The sequence below is a fragment of the Macrobrachium rosenbergii genome, chromosome 23, assembly GCF_040412425.1.
Source record: "Macrobrachium rosenbergii isolate ZJJX-2024 chromosome 23, ASM4041242v1, whole genome shotgun sequence".
NCBI classification, from domain to species: Eukaryota; Metazoa; Arthropoda; class Malacostraca; order Decapoda; family Palaemonidae; genus Macrobrachium; species Macrobrachium rosenbergii.
This window is the reverse complement of record NC_089763.1, coordinates 53,353,114-53,376,265: the sequence shown is the minus strand read 5'-3', so window position 1 is coordinate 53,376,265 and position 23,152 is coordinate 53,353,114. Positions and strand designations below refer to the sequence as shown.

Below are 23,152 nucleotides of genomic sequence, written 5' to 3'. Positions count from 1 at the left end.
ATAGTTAGGAAAAATACAATTTTCTTTCAATAATGTGATTTTTTTTTTACCAAAAGCTCCTCTACAACACTGCACATGCGGGATAGCATCCCTGGATAGCCATCATCCAAAAACATGTCAGTTGTTCCAACACAGTATACAAACTGTTGGTCCTTTACATTAGGAATTACTTATGGCGAACCTGGACATGGCCGTTAAACTCTTGAACATGGTGGTTAGGCAGTAACTGCTGCCAGGTAGGTGGGACTACCTGCCTTCCTGGATGTAAACATTCCAGTTAGCTTTCGGCTGTCTCACGTTACAGACATGTTTTCAGATCTCTTTGCCCGACTGTCGTTAAACTCTATTTATTGCGGTGGGATCTTTATGTATTTTTGTGTATATGTTAATGGCCCCGGGTTCTGAAGGGCCATCTTTTATTGGAGTATCTGTTTTAAGAACAGAATTAATCATCTTACTTCTTTAAGGTGTCTGTGGTAGCCGTGGCTCTTCCTTGGGTCAGCAGATCCCTTCTCTTTTGTCAAACTTCTCTCACTAAACCTATCTTGACACAAAGGCCTACTGAAATGAGACACTGATATACAAAACTAGACTTTATTGACAAAATTAACGAAAGTAACTCAGCAAAAGCTACGGTCATGAAATGAAGTGATTCACACCCCGTATCAATGGAAAGCATAACTAGAGGAAATACTGTTTCACAAGCAAGTACTGTATAAGAATGATTCTATACCAAGTAATACTAGTGAATAACACCCTGATCGTCAAACAAAGTAATAAGGCCATATTTATACAAGACCAAAATAAGCAGTCATATAGTATGCAAGAGTAAAAACACCACTTCCCAAATACTCGATACTCGATTCCTGTTGGAAGAAACATATCATTATATTAAGACCTGAAATTGTGTTGTGAATGTACATACATACATGTTCAAACAGAAAAATGTACAAATGGGAAAGTTCATTATGTAGGCATCGTTCAGTTTCACTGCTTCCCAACCAGGGGTTTTCCTTCTAAGGTCTGGAAAAGATATAAATGTCATTGGGCAATTTTACTTACTTTTCTATGGCTGTAAATAATTTATTTTCATAGTGGCAATCTTAACACAATTCACGACTAACCATATAGACCCAGATCTCTTAATGCAATCCACTTGCAAGAGTCTATCTCCTGGATAATATACTGTGGGAGATCGCACACACACACGCACATACCCCACTGGAACCTGGGCACTTCTGGTGCATCGGTTCAAAGTTCTATTATGCTGTTTCCATGTGCTCGGACCATGATCACATAGTTCTCTGCATCCAACTGAGCAAATTCCATTGTCAGCACCAATGCACCTGCAGCGAAGAGCCACTGACTGGTCATCACATAGGTCTCACTGTTGTCCAGTGAGAACCAAGACTTAATAGGAGCTAAGACCACCTACTTTCTGGACGCCCTCACCCAGATACAATAACTGTCCAGTTGAAAGTTCAGTAATGGCCAACTCCAAAATCATAGCAAAACATATGCACTAGATACGAAAATTATATGTCTCATATGCACAGATGTTATTCCAATAACCATTCATTTATGGAATGCAACACTTGGAATCTTGCATTCTTGATGGTCTCAATCTTCTAGGCAGCTTGCAATTGTGCAAGCCCATGCTTCTCTTCACATCTTGAACTCCTGGTGATCCAACTATGCTGAATGGCCTGCGACTGCACAAACCCATGGTTTCCTTCGCATCCTAAATTCCTGGCGATCCAACTATGCTGAATGGCTTGCGACTGCACAAGCCCATGTTGAATGTGGCACCCATGAATCCTTTGCGTCAGAACCAGTGTCTCCCAGCAACGACGGCAATTTGTAGACGTCCTGCCCGACATCTTTCCAAAACCCTGGATCCTTTCATGAAAGCGCAGGCATAGAATCCTGCAGGACTCTACGCCTGTAATTTTCTTTTTTATGAAATGGGGGATGTTTCAATATGAAAACTTTTATTTAGACATACGAATCCATTGTTTGGATTCACGTTTTGTATACACAAAGGACTGACTCGTGTTCACCTTAGCAAGAGTGTTACCCAAAAAGTATATCTTAGTTTAACCAGACCACTGAGCTGATTAACAGCTCTAAAACAATGTTATTTTATAGGGTGTATCATTAAGGAACCCCACCTTAACATAGTATAGCATTTCTTCTTTCTTTTTGATATTGTCACCACTAAATAAAAGTTAACTAACATTTAACTTCTGCCCTCTCTGTATGGTAGTTGTAACTTAAAATATTTTAATTTTTTCGTTACTCTACTGTGCAAAATAAAAAATGAAATATCTCTTTTTACATTGCAATTTTACAAAAATGACATGTTATAATTACTCTTATTCAATACCACTTCTGCAAATATAGTCACATATTTCCTCTCTAATTTCTTTTCTTCTCTATTTCATTATCATAAATACAGTAATATAGCAGTTATATTTTACAGAAGGATTTCACTGGCAAAAGAATCCACCCCTATTTTAAGATAAGTTTTTTAGAGAAAATACATTTCTTTTCCACTTTAATATTCATGGCATAACTACCACAATAGCAAACCACATTTTACCTGAGATTAATGCAATTCACCAAGACCGAACAAACCTTGCTTGTGAGTTTACTCAAAAATTCTAGAGGACTCTTGAATCGGCTTAATCCTGAACCAAGCCAGAATATTGGGGCTTTTCATGCTGGTGCCCAGCATGCTGAAAAAGTGACAAGGATGCAGTGACCAGAAGAACCTGTAGGGTCTAGGCAACAGCACGCCACGGCATCCTCATTACATTATTGGTGCCCAGACCCGGGACCCCTTAAGTGTTTGAATCTGTCATGTACTAAGATAGACGAACCTGGGAAAATGTGGTTTTGTTGAACAGCAAAACCACAGTCGTGGCATTTGTCAACAAACAAGAGGGAATCGTTTTTTCCTCTTGTTTCATCTGTCGACATTTGCAGGTACTCAAGTGTTCTGTAGCGCACTCAACAGCTCAACTAGCCAGATGCATTCGCGGTGGGGATGTATTGGTAGGTGAGCTTGGCCTCGGGTTTGAGTAATCAGGACGGAATGTGCTGCTCAGTCTTTTCTTCACAAACATTCATGAAGAGACTGCTCGACTGAGAATCCCTACCGTCTTTCTGTTGCCTCCCTGCACAACAAGTCAGTAGTTTTTCTCGCTCCTTCATACCAGACCCAGTGGCTGCTACGGTGAGGCATGCTGTCTTTTTTGGGAAAAATTTGATATCTACATTTTTCCCTCCGTATTTGTCTGTTTTACTTGGGGTTCACAAGCATTGCTCACCCAAGTTACAGACAAATGCTGGAAGACTTCACCTTTTGCCCGACCTGATAGCTGAGGCATCGAGAAGAGTTCTGCTTGACCCAACCTCCTGTAGCAGCTACACAAGAAGCGGTTCTTCAGGCAGTACATCCCTGTGTGTTCAGAACTGAGAGACTTCCAGCTTTCCTTGCAAGCATAGGGTTTCTCGCCAAGCGGCAATGGATTTAGCTGGATATCTCTCGAAGTCCTCTGCAACACTGTTCCAAGGACTGGATCCGTCTTCGCTGGTGGGTGTCGTTGACAGAACTTCTTCTTGGATCAGTGTTGCTCTTCAAGTCTGGACTTCCTCATCTTCTCCACCAAGGGTTACTTCTCTCCCTTTCATTTGTGAACAACGTAGGCCCTTGTGACCTAGTCTTTTATCTGAAGTAGTCCTCTTCTCCTCAGTTGAGATTGAGCTACGGATGAGAAGCTTCTTCAGTCTTGCTGCCCCAGGGAACTGTTCCCTGGGTAGCGTGTGACTCTCGTTTAGGGTTCCTGTCCCATGCTCTGCAAACGCCCTTACGAGAGTCGTCGGATAGAGATGTGCCCTCTTAGGACCATCTCTCATCTTGCTCTGGCCTTGGTGTAGAAGATGGAAGAGCAGGTGAAGGGGATCAATACCTTGACTCCTTCTCAGATGTTGTAAGTGGACTCTGAATCCATCGGCATCTATTGTCGGGTTCAAACCCTTGTTCCCCTCCTCCTTGGACTTTGTGTTGATGATCCAGATCATTCATTACTTTGTCCTATTGGGGAAGTGTGGTACTTTCCGAAAAGGCTTGACATTCCTAACCTGGATGTCGTTGACGTTTTCATTAGTACTCTCTCTCCCAAGGAAGAAGTGTCTAAGGACACATCTTTCTCCTGGCTTCGTGAAGCGATCGAAGGAGGTACTCAGCACCTGGTGACGACGATACCGGTACTTTCCACCTGAGAGCTCATGAAGTCAATGGCTTGGTCCATCCCTCGCATTCTGGGAGTTTCTGTCAGTCTGGAAGCAAGACGTGGCGTCATAGACCACACTCTTGTCTTCCTGTGGTCTTGCCCACAGGCCCTTGGAACCTTTTTTCGTCGGCCCTGTGGTGGCTGCTCAGCAAGTTGTGTTTTTGTACCAGGCCCCTTCAAGAGGACTAGTAGCATCTCGCCTAAGGTGTTGGTTCTGGAATTGAGAAGGATACTGAGAGTAACGGGCCTCTCTTCCTCCTCTTTCCCCGTCCTCCTACTTCTCCTCCTTCAGGATGAGAATAGGACTCGAGCCAATACCTGCTGGATCTGGTGCTGATGCAGTAAGACTACACATTGAGCACCCATTCTGTTTTTCTTCTAGAATCATAGAAGCAATTCTGCTCCTTCCTCTAGCAAGGGGAGGAAGGAGAGACTGGCAATAAGGAAACCCTATCTCGGCTTTTCCTTACTGCTTCTGACTAGACTCTTCCCAGCCTATTTTGTATGAGTTATGTTTCCTCACTCATGTGAAAAGGTCTAGCTAGTATCTGACATTTGATCTTGCAGTTCCCACACTCCGATCAATATGCCAGAGGCACATTACTCCTCGCTCTTTCGACCAGGAGGAGTAGCCTAGGTGTGTAGAACTCCAGTCAGTTCAGGAGACATACTCAGATTCCTTCCTCCAACCAGCAAGTCTTCCTGTGTAAAGGACCGATGGTTTGTATATCGTGTCGGAACAAATCACAATTTTTAAAAGTAAATTGTATTTTTCCTAACTATACAAACCTGAGCTCCTTTACATTACATATCATGCCTGCCTCATGCCACCCCTCAATCTAAACCTGGACCAAAAGGCAAACTGGAATGTTTACATCCGGGCAGGCGGGTATCCCCGCCTACCTGGCGGTAGTTACTGTCCTAACCACCTTGTTCAAGAGTTTAACAGCCGTTTCCAGCCTATGCTGAAAGTAATTCCTAATAAAAAGGACCTCAGGTTTGTATAGTTATGAAAAATACAATTTATTTTAAAAAACTGTGATTTTACCCCCTAACGCAACTTCATTCATTCAGCCAATGGATCAAGGCGTAATAGCAAATTTCAAGAAATATTACGCTCGCCGTACTTACAGACAAGCATTGAAGGAGGTAAATGACTCAGTTGTGACCTTACGTGACTTCTGGAAGGGTTACAACATTTACAGTTGTATAAGAAATATTGATGCTGCAAGGCATGAGGTGAGTGACAAACATGAATGGAGCATGGAAGGCTTTGCCTGTAGTTTGTTAACCCTTAAACGCCTATTGGACGTATCATACGTCGACTAAAATTGTCTGTTGGGTGCCGGTGGACGACCGCACGCCGACTACAAAAATTTCAACCTTCGGTCAACTTTTGACTCGACCGAAATGGTCGAAAACGCAAATGTAAGCTAAAACTCTTACATTCTAGTAATATTCAATCATGTACCTTCATTTTGCAACAAATTGGAAGTCTCTAGCACAATATTTCGATTTATGGTGAATTTTGAAAAACTTTTTCTTACGCACGGCATGTAACTCAGCCGAAAAAATTTCATAAATTCTTTCGTCATTTTGTCGTAATTTTGCACTGCTCTATATTAGCCGTTACATAAGTTTTATATATGAAAATGTGCAATTTCATGTACAATACAGCAAAATACAACCCATGGTTGTAGCTTTTATCAGTTTGGAAATATTTTCATATAAACCATGATAACTGCCAAAATTTCAACCTTCGGTCAATCTTTGACTCGACCGAAATGGTAAAAAAACGCAATTGTAAGCTAAAAACTCTTACATTCTAGTAATATTCAATCATTTACCTTCATTTTGCAAACCAATTGGAAGTCTCTAGCACAATATTTCGATTTATGGTGAATTTTTGAAAAAACTTTTTCCTTACATCCGCGCCAGAAATTCTTTTCACGTCACGTTGTCGTAATGTTTGCACTGTTTTATATTAGTCGTTACATAAAGTTTTATATATGAAATGTGCGCAATTTCATGTAGAATACAACAGAAAATAACTCATGGTTGTAGCTTTTATCAGTTTTGAAATATTTTCATATAAATCACGATAACTGCCAAAATTTCAAGCTTCGGTCAACTTTAACTCGACTGAAATGGTAAAAACGTAATTATAAGCTAAAATTCTTACATTCTAGTAATATTCAATCATGTACCTTCATTTTGCAACAAACTGGAAGTCTCTAGCACAATATTTCGATTTATGGTGAATTTCTGAAAAAAATTTTTTCCTTACGCCTGCGCCAGTGGGTAACTCGCCAAACATCTCAGAAATTCTTTCGTCATGTCGTAATGTTTGCATTGTTTTACATTAGTCGTTACATAAACTTTTATATATGAAGATGTGCGCAATTTCATGTAGAATACAACAGAAAATAGCTCATGGTTGTAGCTTTTATCAGTTTTGAAATATTTTCACATAAATCACGATAACTGCCAAAATTTCAACCTTTGGTCAACTTTAACTCGACCGAAATGGTAAAAACGCAATTGTAAGCTAAAACTCTTACATTCTAGTAATATTCAATCGTTTAACTTCATTTTGCAATAAATTGAAGTCTCTAGCACAATATTTCGATTTATGGTGAATTTTTTAAAAACATTTTCCTTACGTCTGCGCTGCGTAACTCTGTCAAGATCTCAGAAATTCTTTCGTCTCGTTGTCGTAATATTTGCACCATTTTATATTAGTCGTTACATAAAGTTTTATATATGAAAATGTGCGCAATTTCATGTACAATACAACAAAAAATAACTCATGGTTGTAGCTTTTATCAGTTTTGAAATATTTCCATATAAATCACGATAAATAGAAAAAATTTGACTTTCGGTCAACTTTAACTCGACCGAAATGGTCGAAAACTGCAATTGTAAGCTAAAACATTACAGTCTAGTAATATTCAATCAATTAGCTTCTTTTTCAACAAACGGGAAGTCTCTAGCACAATATTTCGATTTATGGTGAATTTTTGAAAAAACATTTTTTTACGTTCCGCGTTGAATTCATGCATCATTTTGTGATAATATTTTCTCTGTGTTGCTTTGATCGTTTTAAAATTTGTTATATACCAAAATCATCGCAATTTAGTGTACAGTACAACTAAAAAAATTAACTCATTAGCTTTAACGTTTTGCTTACAGCGCTATTTGTATACAATTATATATGAGTTGTTTTTTTTTCGCTGTCATATATTCCAATATTTATATATGATAATGATATTTTTTTTCATTTCTGATGGTTGCATACTAAACTTCAGGCAATGAAAAAAAAAATGAGCCAAAAATGAACTCTTAATCTTAAAAACTGAGCGTGCTGTGATTTTTTGAAAAAACGTTTTTTCTGCTTCGGCGCTAACTCACTGAACGCCGCTGGCATACGGGAGACGTTTTTGTAAATAGGGCTTCGGCGTTAAAGGGTTAATGATTCTAAAGAATTTAATCAAGAAGGGGAGGCAAAGGGAATCCCTAACAGTCTCATTGACATAAGTGAAAAGCAAGCTTGACTTAGGGGAAGAGGACTTTGAAGAGCTATTTGAGAGTCATTCAGAGGAGTTGACGAATGACGATTTAATGGAACTGGAAGAAATGCTATGAACAGAAGAACATAAAGAAGAACAACTTGTTCCTTTAAAGAAGTTTGAAACAAAATTCATGGCCAAGGGGTTTTCTCCTATAGAAAAAGCTTTGACTATTTTTGAAATCAGGACGCAAATGTTGAGATTCTCAAAAGTAGCACAACCATCAATGATGCTCTCCAGTGTTATTGTATGATATACAATGAAAAGAAAAGAAAAGAAAAACAGTGCAGACTTCTTTAGACAAGTTCTTCAAACCTGTGCCTTCAACCTCAACAGCCTCCCCAATTGAAGAAGAAAACGATGCCAAAGTAATCCCAAAAAAATTGATGCCGAGGATATCCTTCCCAAAGAAGAAATTGATGTTGACGACCCCCCACCCCGTAATTCCGCACCACCTCTCCTCCTCTCATCATCCATCAACTCAAGCCTCTGACACCAGCTTCAAAGTTAAGAAAATCAAATGTACTTTACTGTATTACAGTACTATCATAATTTGCCTAATATATTTAGGTTTTATGTATCATCCATATTAGTAATGTCCTCCATAAATTGTACTATTATCATCGCAATTTAGTACTTACTATATTTAGGCTTTATATATCATTCACGTTAGTAGAATTGTACACACCTCAAGTATTTATCAAAAAGTTACTCATATGCACCAGAACACCATAGACAACATACAATAGAGTATATAAGCCGAAAAGGTCTACATTACGCAATATATACAGATGGATCTAAATCAGAACACGGAGTGGGATATGCTGCAGTGTCCCAAGACAAAACTTAACAGTTCTCTCTTCCTAATAATGCTTCAGTATTCACAGCAGAATTGTGTGGAACTGTATGAGCTATAAAAATAATTAAAGAAACACCATTCAATACTTTTGTGATTTTTAGTGACTTGAGAAGCTCTGTAGAAGCTATTCAGAGTTACAAATAAAAAAACAATATAGTACAACAAATTAGATTATTTCTCTATAACTTATATAATAATAAAAAAATGTAGAAATATGATAATAGAAAAAATGTAGAAATATGCAGGATCCCTGCCCATGTAGGGATCAGTGGAAATAAAGATGCAGACAAAGCAGCCAAAGAAGCAACCCACATAAAAATGGGTATCATAAATAAATGGCAATATATATGGAATGAAGAACCTGAAAGTAATAAATTGAAACAGATAAAACCTAATGTTAAAAAATGGAGTTCATCATATGAGAGAGAGAGAGAGTAATTTTAACATGTCTCAGGCCATATTCGTCTGACACACAGGCACTTAATGAGCAGCCCACATGGCCCAGCTCCCGGGTGCTCAGAGTGCAGGATGGTAATAATGGTCAGATATGTGTTATGTGAGTGTCCAAAGTATGACCAACAGCAACTGTCAACTTTTGGAAATAAATTAATGGAGGAAATTTTGTCAGAATCTTTTACATTTTCAGTCGTTCCGATTTTGATGTTCATGAGGAACTGTGATTTAATTAATAAAATATAAAAATAAGTAAATAATAAAAGCACAAAAACTCTTATAGCGTTTGTTGAATTTAAAAAAAAAGCAAATTATATATTCTGAATTTTAATACAGGCAGTCTCCGGTTTACGACGGGGGTTCATTTCCTACACTGCGTCAGAAACCGAAAATTGTCGTAAACCGAACAATCGTCGAAAATCGTCAAAAATCCTAAGAAAACCTTACTTTTAATGCTTTGGGTGTATTGAAAACGATGTAAACTGCATTTTTATTGAGTTTTTCATAAAAAAAAGCTCCAAATTTTTATTATTCTGCCATTTTGGAGCCATATTTCTTCCGTCGGACCAGCATACAACACATCGTAACCCTGGAACATGTGTCATAAACCAGGAAGTAATTTCTGATGAATATATTATTTGAAAAGCGTTGTAACCTCAGAACTTCGTAAGCCACCCCCACCATAAACCGGGGACTACCTGTATACCTTTTTAGTGTGTATGTAAGGTAGCATGAGTAAATGTATTTATTGTATGTATATGTTCCAGTATGACAGCATGTGCCTATGTGCAGTTTTTAATTTCATTTTAATTCGTTCATCATCGTACTGAATGATCTATTGGATCCTAGTGCTTGGCCTCAGGCCTAGACCTGGCATTTTAATCTAATCCTTCGGGTCAGCCCTATGAGAGCTGAAAGTCAGCTCAGTGGTTTGGTTAAACTACTTTAGTAATAATATTAATAATAATAATAGTGTTCTATAAATTGTACTATTATCCTCACAATTTAGTACTTACTGTATTTAGATTGTATATATCATTCATATTAATAAAATACCCTATAAAATACAGTACAGTACAGTACTAATATTGTGTTGTAGTATGAAAAAACAAATAATACTGTACATATTAACTTTATTAATCAAGTTGTACTTACGAACAAATTCAAGATACAAACAGCTGTTCAGAATGTAACTTGTTCGTTAATAGAGGAGCATCTGACACTCTTATTTGGTCTGAGAATAACCTCTGTGTTACTTTAGATTTTAATGTCTGTCTTTTTTCACAGGAATCAGTAAATTTAAGTATTTATGAAAATGACCTCTTCAAAACACAATGCTTCTGAAGCTGGCTGGCAGTGCAACTTGGAAACTCCTGGAGAGAGGCTGACAGCATGTTTCCGTTATGAGAAGTTGACAGATCTCACTATCACCTTTCCAGGACATTCTGAAACAGTTAAAGTAAGCAAATAGAATTTTATTGAATTTTCCTTTTATTTGTAGAAATGGGAATACTTTATTGTGATGATTACTGTGTGAAAATGGTGATGTTCATAAAGCAGAATATGTGCTTTGCACATATTGTTTCTTTCTATTGAAATACAAACCATCGCCTTTGTTCCTACTACCAACCATAGCCTTTTGTGTAAGAGCATCCTTCAGGGTGAGCTGGAAATGGTTGTTGAACTTGGTAACAAGGTTGGTTAGGGGAGGCGAGTGAGGGAATTCCTGTCACTCACCTGCTGCCTCCAAACACTTTTTCTTTGACTATTACCGGGTGGTTATGTCATGCTTCGCTCTTTGCTATTCTGTGTTTAAACTCTTCTGTCCTCATAAAATTGACATCTGGTCATGGCAGCACTGTAGGATACACTGCCTGCAGACCGAGGATGATAGAAAAATGATAGGGGAAGGAATGCTTATAACAGAGGCGAGAGAGAAAAACAAATTAATTCAAAGAGAGAGAGAGAGAATAACAAATGAGTGCAGAGACAGAGAGAAAAGTAATGGCTATCCCATTGTCTGAAAGTATCATATTATAGGACTAGGTTTAGGATGAAATTCAGTACTTTTGATATAAAATTTTAACGTTAAATAATATATACCCTGCCTTTCATAAATTAATACATATTGAAAAGTGCGTAAGATTTTCAGTTATTTTATACATCGATAAACTCGAGATTTCCGTAAAATACAGCCCTACTTGTTACTAACTAGTTCTCTAATGTTCTCCTACTAGAATTGTAAAGAGCTACTGTGGTATTACCCTCCCCTCCCAGTGCACTGTAGGTCTAACCCTTTTTGTTATTATGATGTTATTTCTGCTTCATTTCATACAACAAGCAATACTGTACTGTGCTGTACTGCTGACCAAGCCAGCAGTGTATTCTTGGCTTGATGACTTTCATCAATTTATGAAAAATTTGTGAAGAAAAAGACGTCACTGAAATGTAAGTTAGACACTGGTATATTATGAACGGGATGTCTTCTTCGTTTTAACGTGCTTTTTATACCCATTTTTATATGGGGTAAGCACGGTGCCTTCTTTGAAGGACTTTGATTTGGCGGTGGGGTAGGCCGTAACCTCGACCGGCTGCCCTGCCTGACATCGCTTAGACCCCGGTACCGAACGTGTACATGTATTACCGAAACCCCCGCTCCCTTTCTCCCAGCAGCACGAGGAGAACTGCGCGGGTAGTCCGACAGTTCGAGACATGTGAGGTGTCTGTTATGTTTTTAGAAGATGTTGGAGTGGCTTTGTTTATGTGTGTATTAGTCTGTAACATCCATTTGCTTTCAGCAAATCTATCCTTTGATTACATACGTAATCCCGGGATGTCTACACGGATAGCAAAGTTTCCGCCTCTGACTGGTCGGCTGCGGGGATTGAACCCTCGCCACAGGCTTCTATGAAGTCTGTGGTTGCCACTCTACCAACCAAGCCATCGAGGCTCTATATTATGAACCGGATGTATACTTCTAAAAAAGTCATAACAAACTTAAGCAATGGCTCGAGTCTTCAGTATTGTTTCGTATTTTGTAGGCTTTCAGTTTTAAAATGCCTATAACAATTGCTATTAAAAAAACATTATGCAGTCAAGTATTTTGGCATGTTACAATAGTTTCATACATATTAAAGGAATCTTGCATGATATATGTTGTTTATTAAAAACAAGAAATTTTAAATTAGATAAGTTCAGACTGCCACATTGGGATAAAAGCGATAGCAGTTTAGTTTCAGCTGAAGCCCTGAATCTGATAGTCAGGTTAGATACTTTCCTGGGGCCCTCCTCCTCTGGTTGTTCGTATACTTTTACTGGTACTTAGTTTTTATATCATTACGGCCCAATTACTGTATATCTGTAGTAACTCAAAAGGACCTATTTATCATCAAAGCTATTTTTTGAACTTTTGTGAGTGATCCCGTGTTTTCCATATAAATAAATGCCTTGGTAGGAATTCAAAGTCTGCTTGATTACATTCTATAAAATTAAGCCAATCAGCAGCCAATATCTTGAGCAATGTTGCCATGACAAAGCATTATTGATGACAGTATTCTGATGACAGATCAGCTGATACCAACTATAGGTTGTCTGTTAAGCTCAAGTGTTTCTTTGTAAAATTGTTCTTGTTTGTTTTTGTCTGTTTTTTCATGATGGATAAACAATTACAAATATGTTGTGAAGCCAGTGTGTTTGCATGAGCACTTTCATGTTCCTTTTGGATACTGAGCCACACAGGTATTGTGGTTGTTGTAGGGGCAAGTCTGATATGGGCCTCTCCCCTTGTAAGGAGTAAATTGGTTTGTTTCTCTCAGTGGAAGAAATTTAATAAAAAAATATAGATTTTGGGTCAAGAACTACAGCTGACCCCCGCCAATTCGCGGTTCCAGATTGACGGCTTCACCGATTTGTGGATTTTTCTGTGGAACCTATCTATAAGTTATTCACAAAAAACTCGTCTATTCGTGGATTTTTTCGTAGGGCAATATTCTGTATTTTCATATTATTTTCGTGGCTAAATACTGCACTGTATATACGCATACATTTTTTATGATAGAATGATGATTTACAGTACTGTACTATTTCCCAAATATTAATATTAAGTTTAATAAGATTAAATATTAAAAATAATACAGTAATACAGTGCTGTAATACTGTACCTGTAATAATACATACAGGTAAATAACAAGTACTGTACTGTACTAATTTTCAAATAATAATAAGATTAAATAATAATACAGTAGCTCCTCGGTATATGAATTTAATTTGTTCCAAACTCCAATTTGTATATCGAAATGTTCGTATATCGATCCAAATATTCCCATAAGGAATAAGGGAATTCAATTAATTCGTCCCATACTCAAGAATTTCCCCCATATCAACCCTCTGTACCCACTTTAATACAATTATTTTAAGCACATGCGCAATATGTCGTTTATGATAACCATATTCAACAAAATAAATAAAAGAATAAAGCATTTCACAATAAAATTTAACATAAAAGATGATGCACATCTGACTTGAGATAAGGGAGGGAGTGTTTAGTTAAGGAGGGAAGGCGAAGAGACAGTAAAAACATTACTTTATTGTATGTATGTAAAAGCAGTAACAATTCATGTGAAAAAATAAAGGAATAAATTTCACAATGATACAATATAAAAACAATCAAATGCAATACAGTAACAATAAAAAATCGAAAGAGAATCTTACCTCAAGTGAGTTTTCGGGACAGTGCTAGTGAGGTAGTGGAGAGGTGAGGGAGGGGATGGTGGTGGGCTATCGGGTGGAAGACGGGGGTTCACTTCCCACTGACTTCCCAGATGTGCCACTGGGACCAGGCTCGGTTGATTTTTCTTTTTCACTATGTTTTGCCCTTTTGCTTTCACTTACACTTGATTCGCCCAAATCACTTCTTTTCATTATGGTAAAATACCTATCGAGTGACACTTGCTTTTTGCGATTTTTTAGCTTGGTAAAAATAACCCATCCCCACATCATCAAACAAACTGGCGCCGCGTTTTGCTTCTGCACACCTTGGATTGTTTGTTTCTACAAATATCTTTAGATTTTCCCACGTTTCACACTGCTTAAACGATATTCTTGTCACTCGCACCGCAGTGTCTAATGCCTTAATTTCCTCTTTCTTTTTTTAACGGTACATATCATCGACATAGATCTGCCATATTCTCGAGCTAAGTCAGACACGTGTGCCAGGTTCATGCTTGGCGGTCATTTCTTTCTTAACTTCAACAGTTAATGACTCCTTTTTCTTCATCACTTCCTTAACAGGTTTCTTCTTCATGTGTGTCATTGTTATTCCCGATTATTAACCACAATATAATTGCAAAAATATGATGTGATAAAGTTGAGCAAAGTCTCAGCCCCAAGCACAAACATGAACATAAGGTACGATTTAGACTAGCACGGATCAACGAGTTTTTGTCAGGGTCACAAGGCAAATGAGGACGATTAAGGATTTTTCAGGACCTACTTTGATATTTTAAAAAAGAGAACCATCATCCCAGTTGTTTTATTGCCTTCCCACTCTGTATCCCTCTGTCCCTACATCCACATGGCCTCCCCTATAATCCAGGACCAAGGGGATCCCATCCCTCCCCAAACAGCTCATAAATAGAATTTTCAGTTTGTACATGGAAACAGAATTTTTCAAAAATTTTATCAGATAACAAAAATACGAATAACGAATCATTCATACACTGAGGAACCACTGTAATATTAAATAAGATTAAATAATAATAATATTAAATAAGATTAAATAAAAATAATAATACATAATACACTGGGTACCTGTAATAATAATAATAATAATAATAATAATAATAATAAAATAATAATAATAATAATAATAATATTAAATCATATGGCTGAAATGTTGAATATCTTCAGGAGAGAAGCCCTTTCAATCGTGCACAGACTCCGGCCACTTCTTCCAGCGGGCGTTCAGGGTCTCCTCCATGTCCTTCAATGATCGGTTGATGACGGTCAGACATATGTCAATTGTGAATTTACGCCAATACTCCTTCAGCATAAATTCACTGTCAGCATTCATTGCATTCACAAGGTGATCGAGGGAGTTCTGGGTGCAGAGTGCCTTGAAGGCACAAATTGTGCCCTGGTCCATGGGCTGGAGGAGAGAGGTGGTGTTGGCTGGGAGGAATTGAGCTGAACTCCTTTATAATAAATATCCAGAGGGTGTCCACCATCATTATCCATAATCAGCAACACCTTGAACTCCATGCACAAGTCATTGAGGTATTGCCTAACTTGAGGGATGAAGCTCTGAATGAACCAGTTAGATGTAAGGACTTTGGTGATCCAGGCCTTGGGGTTGTGCATCCAAACACAGGCAGCAAGTGCTTGTTCTTATTCTTGAGGGCCTGGGGTTTGCAGCTTTGTAAATGAGGACTGGTTTCAGCATGAAGCCAGCCACATTCCCACATGTTATGAGGGTAACCCTATCCTTTTGGGCCTTGAACCCGGAGGCTCTGGCCGTCCTTCATGAGTTATGTCCAGGACGGCATCTTCTTCCAGAACAAGCCTGTCTCTTCCATATTGAACACCTGTTCTGGATGGTAGCCCTTGTCCCTAATGATTTTCTTGAAGGTCTGGGGATATTTTGCAGCTGCTTCCATGCCTGCTGATACTGCTTCCCTATACAGAGAAATACTTTTCAGTTGGAACCACCTTTGAAAGCATGGAACCACCCCTTGCTGGTCTGAAAACCTTGAGGAGCTGACGATGGTCCTGCTTGTGGCTCTTCCTCTTCTTCTTCATCTTCCACAGGTTCTTGAAGCCTAAAGTCTGCTTCCCTGCGTCATCACCTTCCTGTACCTGTACATCACTGCCTTCCTTAGCAGTCGAAAACTGCTGGTACAGTTGTTGCCTTCTCACGAATGATGTTGGTGTCGGGGGGGACACTCTTCTTATGGCAGTCCTTTATCCAAAATGCAAATGCAGATTCCATCTTAACGATTGTCTTACCACGCACTGTAGAAACTCGTTTTGTATCACGAAGAAGAAGCCGAGACTCATGGCCTTTCTTATCTGCCTCTTTCTTCTAGATGTACCTCACGGTACTCTCATTCTTGCTAAAATGATGGGCTACCAGCTGCATAAATTTTCCCTTCCTTCAACATATCCAGAAGTTTTACCTTCTCTTTGAACTTCATGACCCTCTTTCTTGTGTTTAGGCTCTTTGCCAAAACCTTAGAAGGAGCAGGGCATTTAGGAGGCATCTTGGGGCACGATTAAAACAGATACAAAAGATTGGACAACAAGACACAAAGATGCGCAGCAGTACACAGCAAATTTAATACACGATGAACTGGCAGAGATGTGGGATCGCACAGCCCTCTCCACGAGACAAAGTCTTGGCGGTCCAGCCAATCAGCACCAAGGAAAATGAATGGTGCTCCTGGACTGACTGCTTTGCAAACAACAGCCAATAGCATGTCAAGTATTATTGCACCTGGGTAAATCAGAATCCCAAGATGCATTTTCCTTGCCAGAGCTCTGTGGATTGCTTGGGTTGGTTAGAACACTTTTAAGAAAAAATACATATCAATATTTTGCTGTGTTTAATAAATGTATTTAGTCATGAAAATATATGCTGTAACATGAAAATACTCCCCAGACGTAAACATGCTGTAGCCCCGTCATTCTACAAACTACCTATGTACAGGCAGTCCCCAGTTTACGATGGGGGTTCTGTTTTTACTTCGCGTTGTAAACCGAAAATCTTCATAAACCAAAAAATCGTCGAAAATTGTCAAAAATCCTAAGAAAACCTTACTTTTAATGCTTTGGGTGTATTGACAACGATGTAAACTGCATTTTTATTGAGTTTTTCATCCAAAAAACTCCCAAATTTTGATTATTCTGCCGTTTTGGGGCCATATTTCTTCTGTCGGATCGGCGTACAACGCGTCGTAACCCTGGAACATGCGTTGTAAACCGGGAAATAATTTCTGATGAATATATTTGAAAAGCATCGTAACTTCGGAACGTCGTGAGCTGAACCCGTCGTCAACCGGGGACTGCCTGTATTTTAAATATGCTCTACTGTCATCCTAAAACACTTTAATATTTCAAAATCATCTTACAACACAACAAAATATCCATAAAATGTACAGTACGCACATAATATCAATGATGTTATACACAATACTGTGTACATATACTTCATACATATGTATGCATACTGTACTGTATATGATGGGCAAGTGACCCAGCATTGCTGCCCAGCTTCTCAGTTTAATGTATCCCCTGTTGTGCATGTGTTGTGTGCTGTACGGACTTTGTGTATTTTTTTGAATCGTGCCAAGATGCTTCCCAAACACCCTGCTTCTTCTACAGCGTCTGGACAAGAGCCTAACCGCCAGAGGAAGATAATGGTAATGACCAATGAGGAGAAGGTAGACATGATTGCTGTGTTATGGGAGGGAAAAGTCACAAAGAAATAGCAGCCCGTTATGGCATGACATTAAGTGCTATTGCCTTCATCGAGAAGGAATGTGAAGAGGGTAGAATGCTTAGGATGGCCCTTGGTGGAGAAAAAACTTGCCGCCTTTGTTCATGTACTCTTTATCCCCATGATGGACCAGGATTTTGAAGGATTTCATGGTCTGTACAAAATTCTTAAGAAAGCCAGGCAGCTGCAGACGATGGTAGAGGCATGGGATGATTCTGAGGAAAGATCAACAAATTTTTCCAATGGCCTTAATGAGCTCATGCAACCCTATCGCATCACCTTCGTGGACATGTTCAATTACCTCAACAAGATGGTGCCTCCCGACTCTCCTGACCAAGTGCCTCCTGAAGAAGGGGAAGAGGTGCCTTTAGAGGAGATGTAACTCCTCTGCTTTGCTGTGCAGTTTCATCGTCATTCATCAGACTGCACAGCTAATTCATCATTTGTAATCAGCATTCATCACCGGTGAGTACCTGTATGATTTACATTATCTTATTATTAAATATTTTTAATGTGCATATGTAGTTTTGTTCTCTCTCTCTCTCCCTCTCTCTCTCTCTTGTGAATTTTGTATGTACCAATGTTTCTCCTGTAAAGAAAAATGGGATGGCTTGAATAGTAACTGTATGAAAGAAAATTTGTGCCTGAATACATAAAGGGCACTAGATTATAGTTTTCACATGTAACTGTAAGCCATATATATTTCTAAGGGTATTGTTGTAAGATGACTTTTGAAATGATATTAAAGTGTTTTAGGATAATAGTGGAAGCTTTATTTGATGTAGGATGATAGTTTAAGGTATACATTTGGTGTTTGAACTATTAAAATAGGCAGTTATAAGTGTTTTTGGGTGAGTCTTTGGTGTTTGAACTATTGAAATAAACAGTAATAAGCTTTTAGAGGGGGTTGTCAAGTATTTGCGGATTTTAGCTATTCGCAGGTGGTTGTAAACCCTATCCCCCACAAATACTGTGGGTTGACTGTAAACCCCAAACTGCTATTTTTAAGTTCTACACTGAAAGTTTACTTGTTCCTACAGAAATACAAATCATTGTCTTTTATATAGAAATGTTATTCAGCATGAACTGGAAACGGTCATTGAACTTGGTAATAAGATGGTTAACTTATGGTTATGGGATGCGATAGGGAATACTGTACCTTTCTTGTACCTGCTGTCTTTGGCCACTGTCAGGTGAGGACGTCTTGCTGCTCTGCTTTGACTGCTGAGTTGAACTTGTGTTTTTTATGTTTAGTGCTTTGTTTACACAAGAAACAATGTCATATTCAGAAGTGTGAAGGTCATAGCAAGTGCAATGAAGCTGCATCCCCTCTTTTTAGGTGGATCTGCAGTGTTTCATACGCAGTCATAGGGGAGAAATTACTGCTGTTGGGAATTCTCAGTAGAGTAGTTAGTCTACCACTTCCTCCTTGCCACCAAACATTTCCCTGATACCTCCCTGAGTACACCCCCATTTTGGGCAAGAGGTGGGTTTGCACAATTGGGGTGTGTTCAGTACACCTACCCTACAGTTTCTGTTGTCTTGAGTTGAGTACCAGTGGAAGGTGAGCCTTCATTGAACATCCCTGGGAGACCTTCTTTCACTGTGTTCTTTAACCACTTGGCCTCGGCTACAGAGGAAGGTTCTGCAGTAGTGCTTCTGGTTGGAGATGCCCCTGCTTTTTGTACAACTGCAGCATTAACAACTCTTCTTTGGTGACAAAAATTTCAAAATTTCAAGGAGAAGAAGTCTTAAGCTAGGAAGGACAAAAATGCAAGCACTGTCCTTCCATCAACACTTTATCATTGAGCTGGTCTTCCTCCTCTTTGTCTCCTTTTTCACCCTCTCTCTGGACAAGGAAGAAGGAGAAGTCCAAGAAAGCCTCTTAGAGGAAGTCCCAGGCTTCAAGCAAGTGTTCTTCCCATAGTCTGAGGTGGTAGCTCTCAACACCTACTGTGATTTAATGGTTTCTGGCTTCAGGCTTCACTGAGCATGCTCAGGACTTGATTCCAGATCACTCATCTTCTTCATGTTTCTCCTTGAGTTAGTGGAAAAGCCCAACTAAACTCCGAATGAGCAGCCTTCCCACATTCTGGGAAGTGATTGTGTTAGGGCAACCACTGTTGGAGATCCAAACACTGTAAGTAGGGCTGACACAGGCCTTACTGAATACTAGGTACCTCCCAACTTCTCTGCCCGTGTTTTGCCTGAAACACAGCCTGTTGAGCTAGTGCTAGCCTCTCATCTGATGCATTCATGGTTCCTGGATGGTACATGCATGGTTGGGGTTTGCACACAACAGGCTTGTGCTTGGTACTCACTTGTATCACCAGTACCACGATGATCTGCGTGCCTGCAATTACCTCTGTTCCTTGTCTGACCTGTGCCTTGCCACTGTCCATGGGGTTGCATTTGCATGACAACTCATGTACTTGTTCACCTGTACCCCTATTAGTTCAGGCATCACCAAGCATAGGAGTCGAGACAAATCCATAGACTGTAGCTCAGAACTCCTTTCTATGTACTGGTGTCTAAGATTTTGAGTCTTGGTTTTCTTTAATTATTTTGATTTTCAATCTTTGGACTGTGAGAGATCATAATTTATGACTCTTAGCTTTAAATAAGATTATGTTTTGCTAAATTTCCAAATAAAGTCTAGTTTTAAATCTTGACATTTTAATTCAATAAGCCTTAGTCTTGGTTAGACGATAATTTGTGAGAGAGAGAGAGAGAGAGAGAGAGAGAGAGAGAGAGAGAGAGAGAGAGAGAGAGAGATTCCTTTCAGCTCCATCAACTTACCAATTGAGCATGATTATGGGTGTTTATACGCCATTTTACCAAGTAATTACATGATTGGATTCCGCCCTCCTCCCTCGCATGAACATAAGGGCATAAACAAATTGAAGCTCTTTTGCTAGTTGTTCCTTTCTTTTCCAGAAAGTGGGCAGGTTCTAGTCACCTACCCAAAACAAAATAGCATGACCTGTGAATTTCAGAATTTTTAGCTGCTGAGCGAGTGAAACATAGCAATGTAATTACTGTACTTGGTAAGTATATATACAACTTTATTTTATCATAAAAATGTCATTTTTGACTTCTGAGCTTAAACAGTTGGTTAACAAAAAGTCAAAGAGTTGTAGCTGCAACTAAGAAAACCATTCTCACATGAAACTGTTTGACATATTGTATGCTCTCACACAGAATTTTTGTAATCTGCACTAACTTATACGTTCCGTGTTGTAAGTCCATGCATCTATGGTAATGAACTGATGGGGTCGGTTACTTCCAAATTTGTACATCTTACTTTTAACTGTCAGGTTCTTTTGTTCATATAGAAATGCTGCATATCTGCAAGTCCCATTACTGGGTACCAGTAATACTGAGTTAGATAGATTTAAGACTGACTACTTGAAAGGTACTGTTCTTCCAGCAATGCCTAAAATCAATACCCAGACAGTCTTCGGTTATGGCAGGCTCAGCTTACGACGTTAAACCGAGTTAATGACATTTTTCAAATATATTCATAAAAAAATTATTTCCAAAAAACGCATGTTCCAGGTTTACAATGCTGACAACGTGCATCCTACGGAAGAAATATGGCTCCAGAATGAGGAGAATGGTCAAACTTTGGAGGGTTTTCTGTTGAAAAACTCAATTTAGATGCAGGATGCATTGTTTTCAAGACACCCAAAGGATTAAAAATAAGGTTTTCTTACGATTTTCGACTTTATTTCGCACAACGCCTGTCCGACGACGATTGGAAGAAGTATGCATCCAAAACGGCAGAATTATCAATATTTGGAGGGTTTTTCAATGAAAAACTCAATTAAAATGCAGGATTCATTGTTTTCAAAGAGACGCAAAGGATTAAAAGTAAAGTTTTCTTTCAATTTTCGACGGTATTTCGGATGACAAAATCGGACGCCGATCAGAAGAAATATGCATCCAAACCAGCAGAATGGTCAATATTTGGAGGGTTTTTATTATGAAAAACTCAATAATAAAAATGCAGAATTCATTGTTTTCAAGACACCCAAAGGATTAAAAGTAAGGTTTTCTTGCGATTCTTGACGGCAATATTTCGATAACTCGGTCCAACACATACAACGGAAGAAAATTCACATTCACGGATTTTTTCATAGAGCAGTATTCACAAATTACTGATTTTTGTTTTATTTTCGTGACTAAATACATTTTTTTTATAAAAAAAATGATTTACTAATTTTAAAATATTACTAAGGTAACCACAGCAAAGTATTGATAAAAGTTAAATTAAAATCCTGTGAAATCGTAAAACTGCTTATCGATGTAATCACTTCATTCTCTCTCTCTCTCTCTCTCTCTCTCTCTCTCTCTCTCTCTCTCTCTCTCTCTCTCTCTCTCTCTCTCTCTCTCTCTCTCTCTCTCTCTCTCTTGAATAATTCACAAATAATTTCACTCATGAGATTTAAAAAGGCCAACTGCCCATATCTCTCTCTCTCTCTCTCTCTCTCTCTCTCTCTCTCTCTCTCTCTCTCTCTCTCTCCTGAGTAATACAAGAATAATTTCACTATTGAGATTTAAGTAAGGCCAACTGCCCATATCTCTCTCTCTCTCTCTCTCTCTCTCTCTCTCTCTCTCTCTCTCTCTCTCTCTCTCTCTCTACTGTATATATCCTTCAAAGAAATATGGATTACTGTATATGAACATAAAATATACTAGAATCCCATCATCGGTTGTGTGACAGTTTTTATTGCTTTGACGTAGGCTTCACGACAAGACGATATCAGCTCGAGGGATTAGAAGGAGCCAGTAACAGAGCTTGTAGGAACCCCCCTCTCTCCATGACAATATGATATTGGCTGGAAGGACTGACAGTAGCCAATAACAACTTGTAACAACCCCCTCCTCCCCCTCTCGCCCTCCTTGACGACATGCTATTGGCAGGAAGAGTGGGATTTTAACCAACACTGAAGCTTGTACCTCAAGCTTTAGTGGGGTATTTTCTCTCTCTCTCTCTCTCTTTGAGATAAGAGAGAGAGAGAGAGAGAGAGAGAGAGAGAGAGAGAGAGAGAGAGAATGACGGCACAAGAATTTTTCAACAAATTTGTGGGAGATGGTAAGGACTAGTCAAGTTTGTATAATAAATAAATTACTTGCCTAATAATAAGTGCTAATTTTCAAATGTTAATAAGATTAAATAATAATTCTCTCTCTCTCTCTCTCTCTCTCTCTCTCTCTCTCTCTCTCTCTCTCTCTCTCTCTGGCTGGAAAAGGGTACTAATGTTTAAGATGACTTTGAAAGATATTAATAATATAATTTCAAAGATTAATACAGTAGGAATAGGATAATAATTTAAGCTATATGTGATGTAGGATGATACTTAAAGTAAAAATGGGGGAGCACTGTAGTTCTGAGAAATTCCAAGTCTTTTCCTGGAGATAAGTGGTGAAGCAGTCTCTCTCTCTCTCTCTCTCTCTCTCTCTGGCTCCAAAATGGCAG

At 38.8% G+C, this 23,152-nt stretch overlaps 1 protein-coding gene across 2 annotated transcripts in view; it reads left to right on the top strand.

Annotated features, from left to right (window-relative positions):
• LOC136851636 (BTB/POZ domain-containing protein 6-like) overlaps positions 1-23,152 on the top strand; it is a 173,808-nt gene that overhangs the window by 15,099 nt on the left and 135,557 nt on the right. For both annotated transcript variants that reach the window (XM_067126032.1, XM_067126033.1), the window contains exon 2: positions 10,467-10,638. In XM_067126032.1, the coding sequence (XP_066982133.1) occupies positions 10,489-10,638 (150 nt within the window). In that variant the 5' untranslated portion in view covers positions 10,467-10,488. The remainder of the gene's footprint in view (positions 1-10,466; positions 10,639-23,152) is intronic.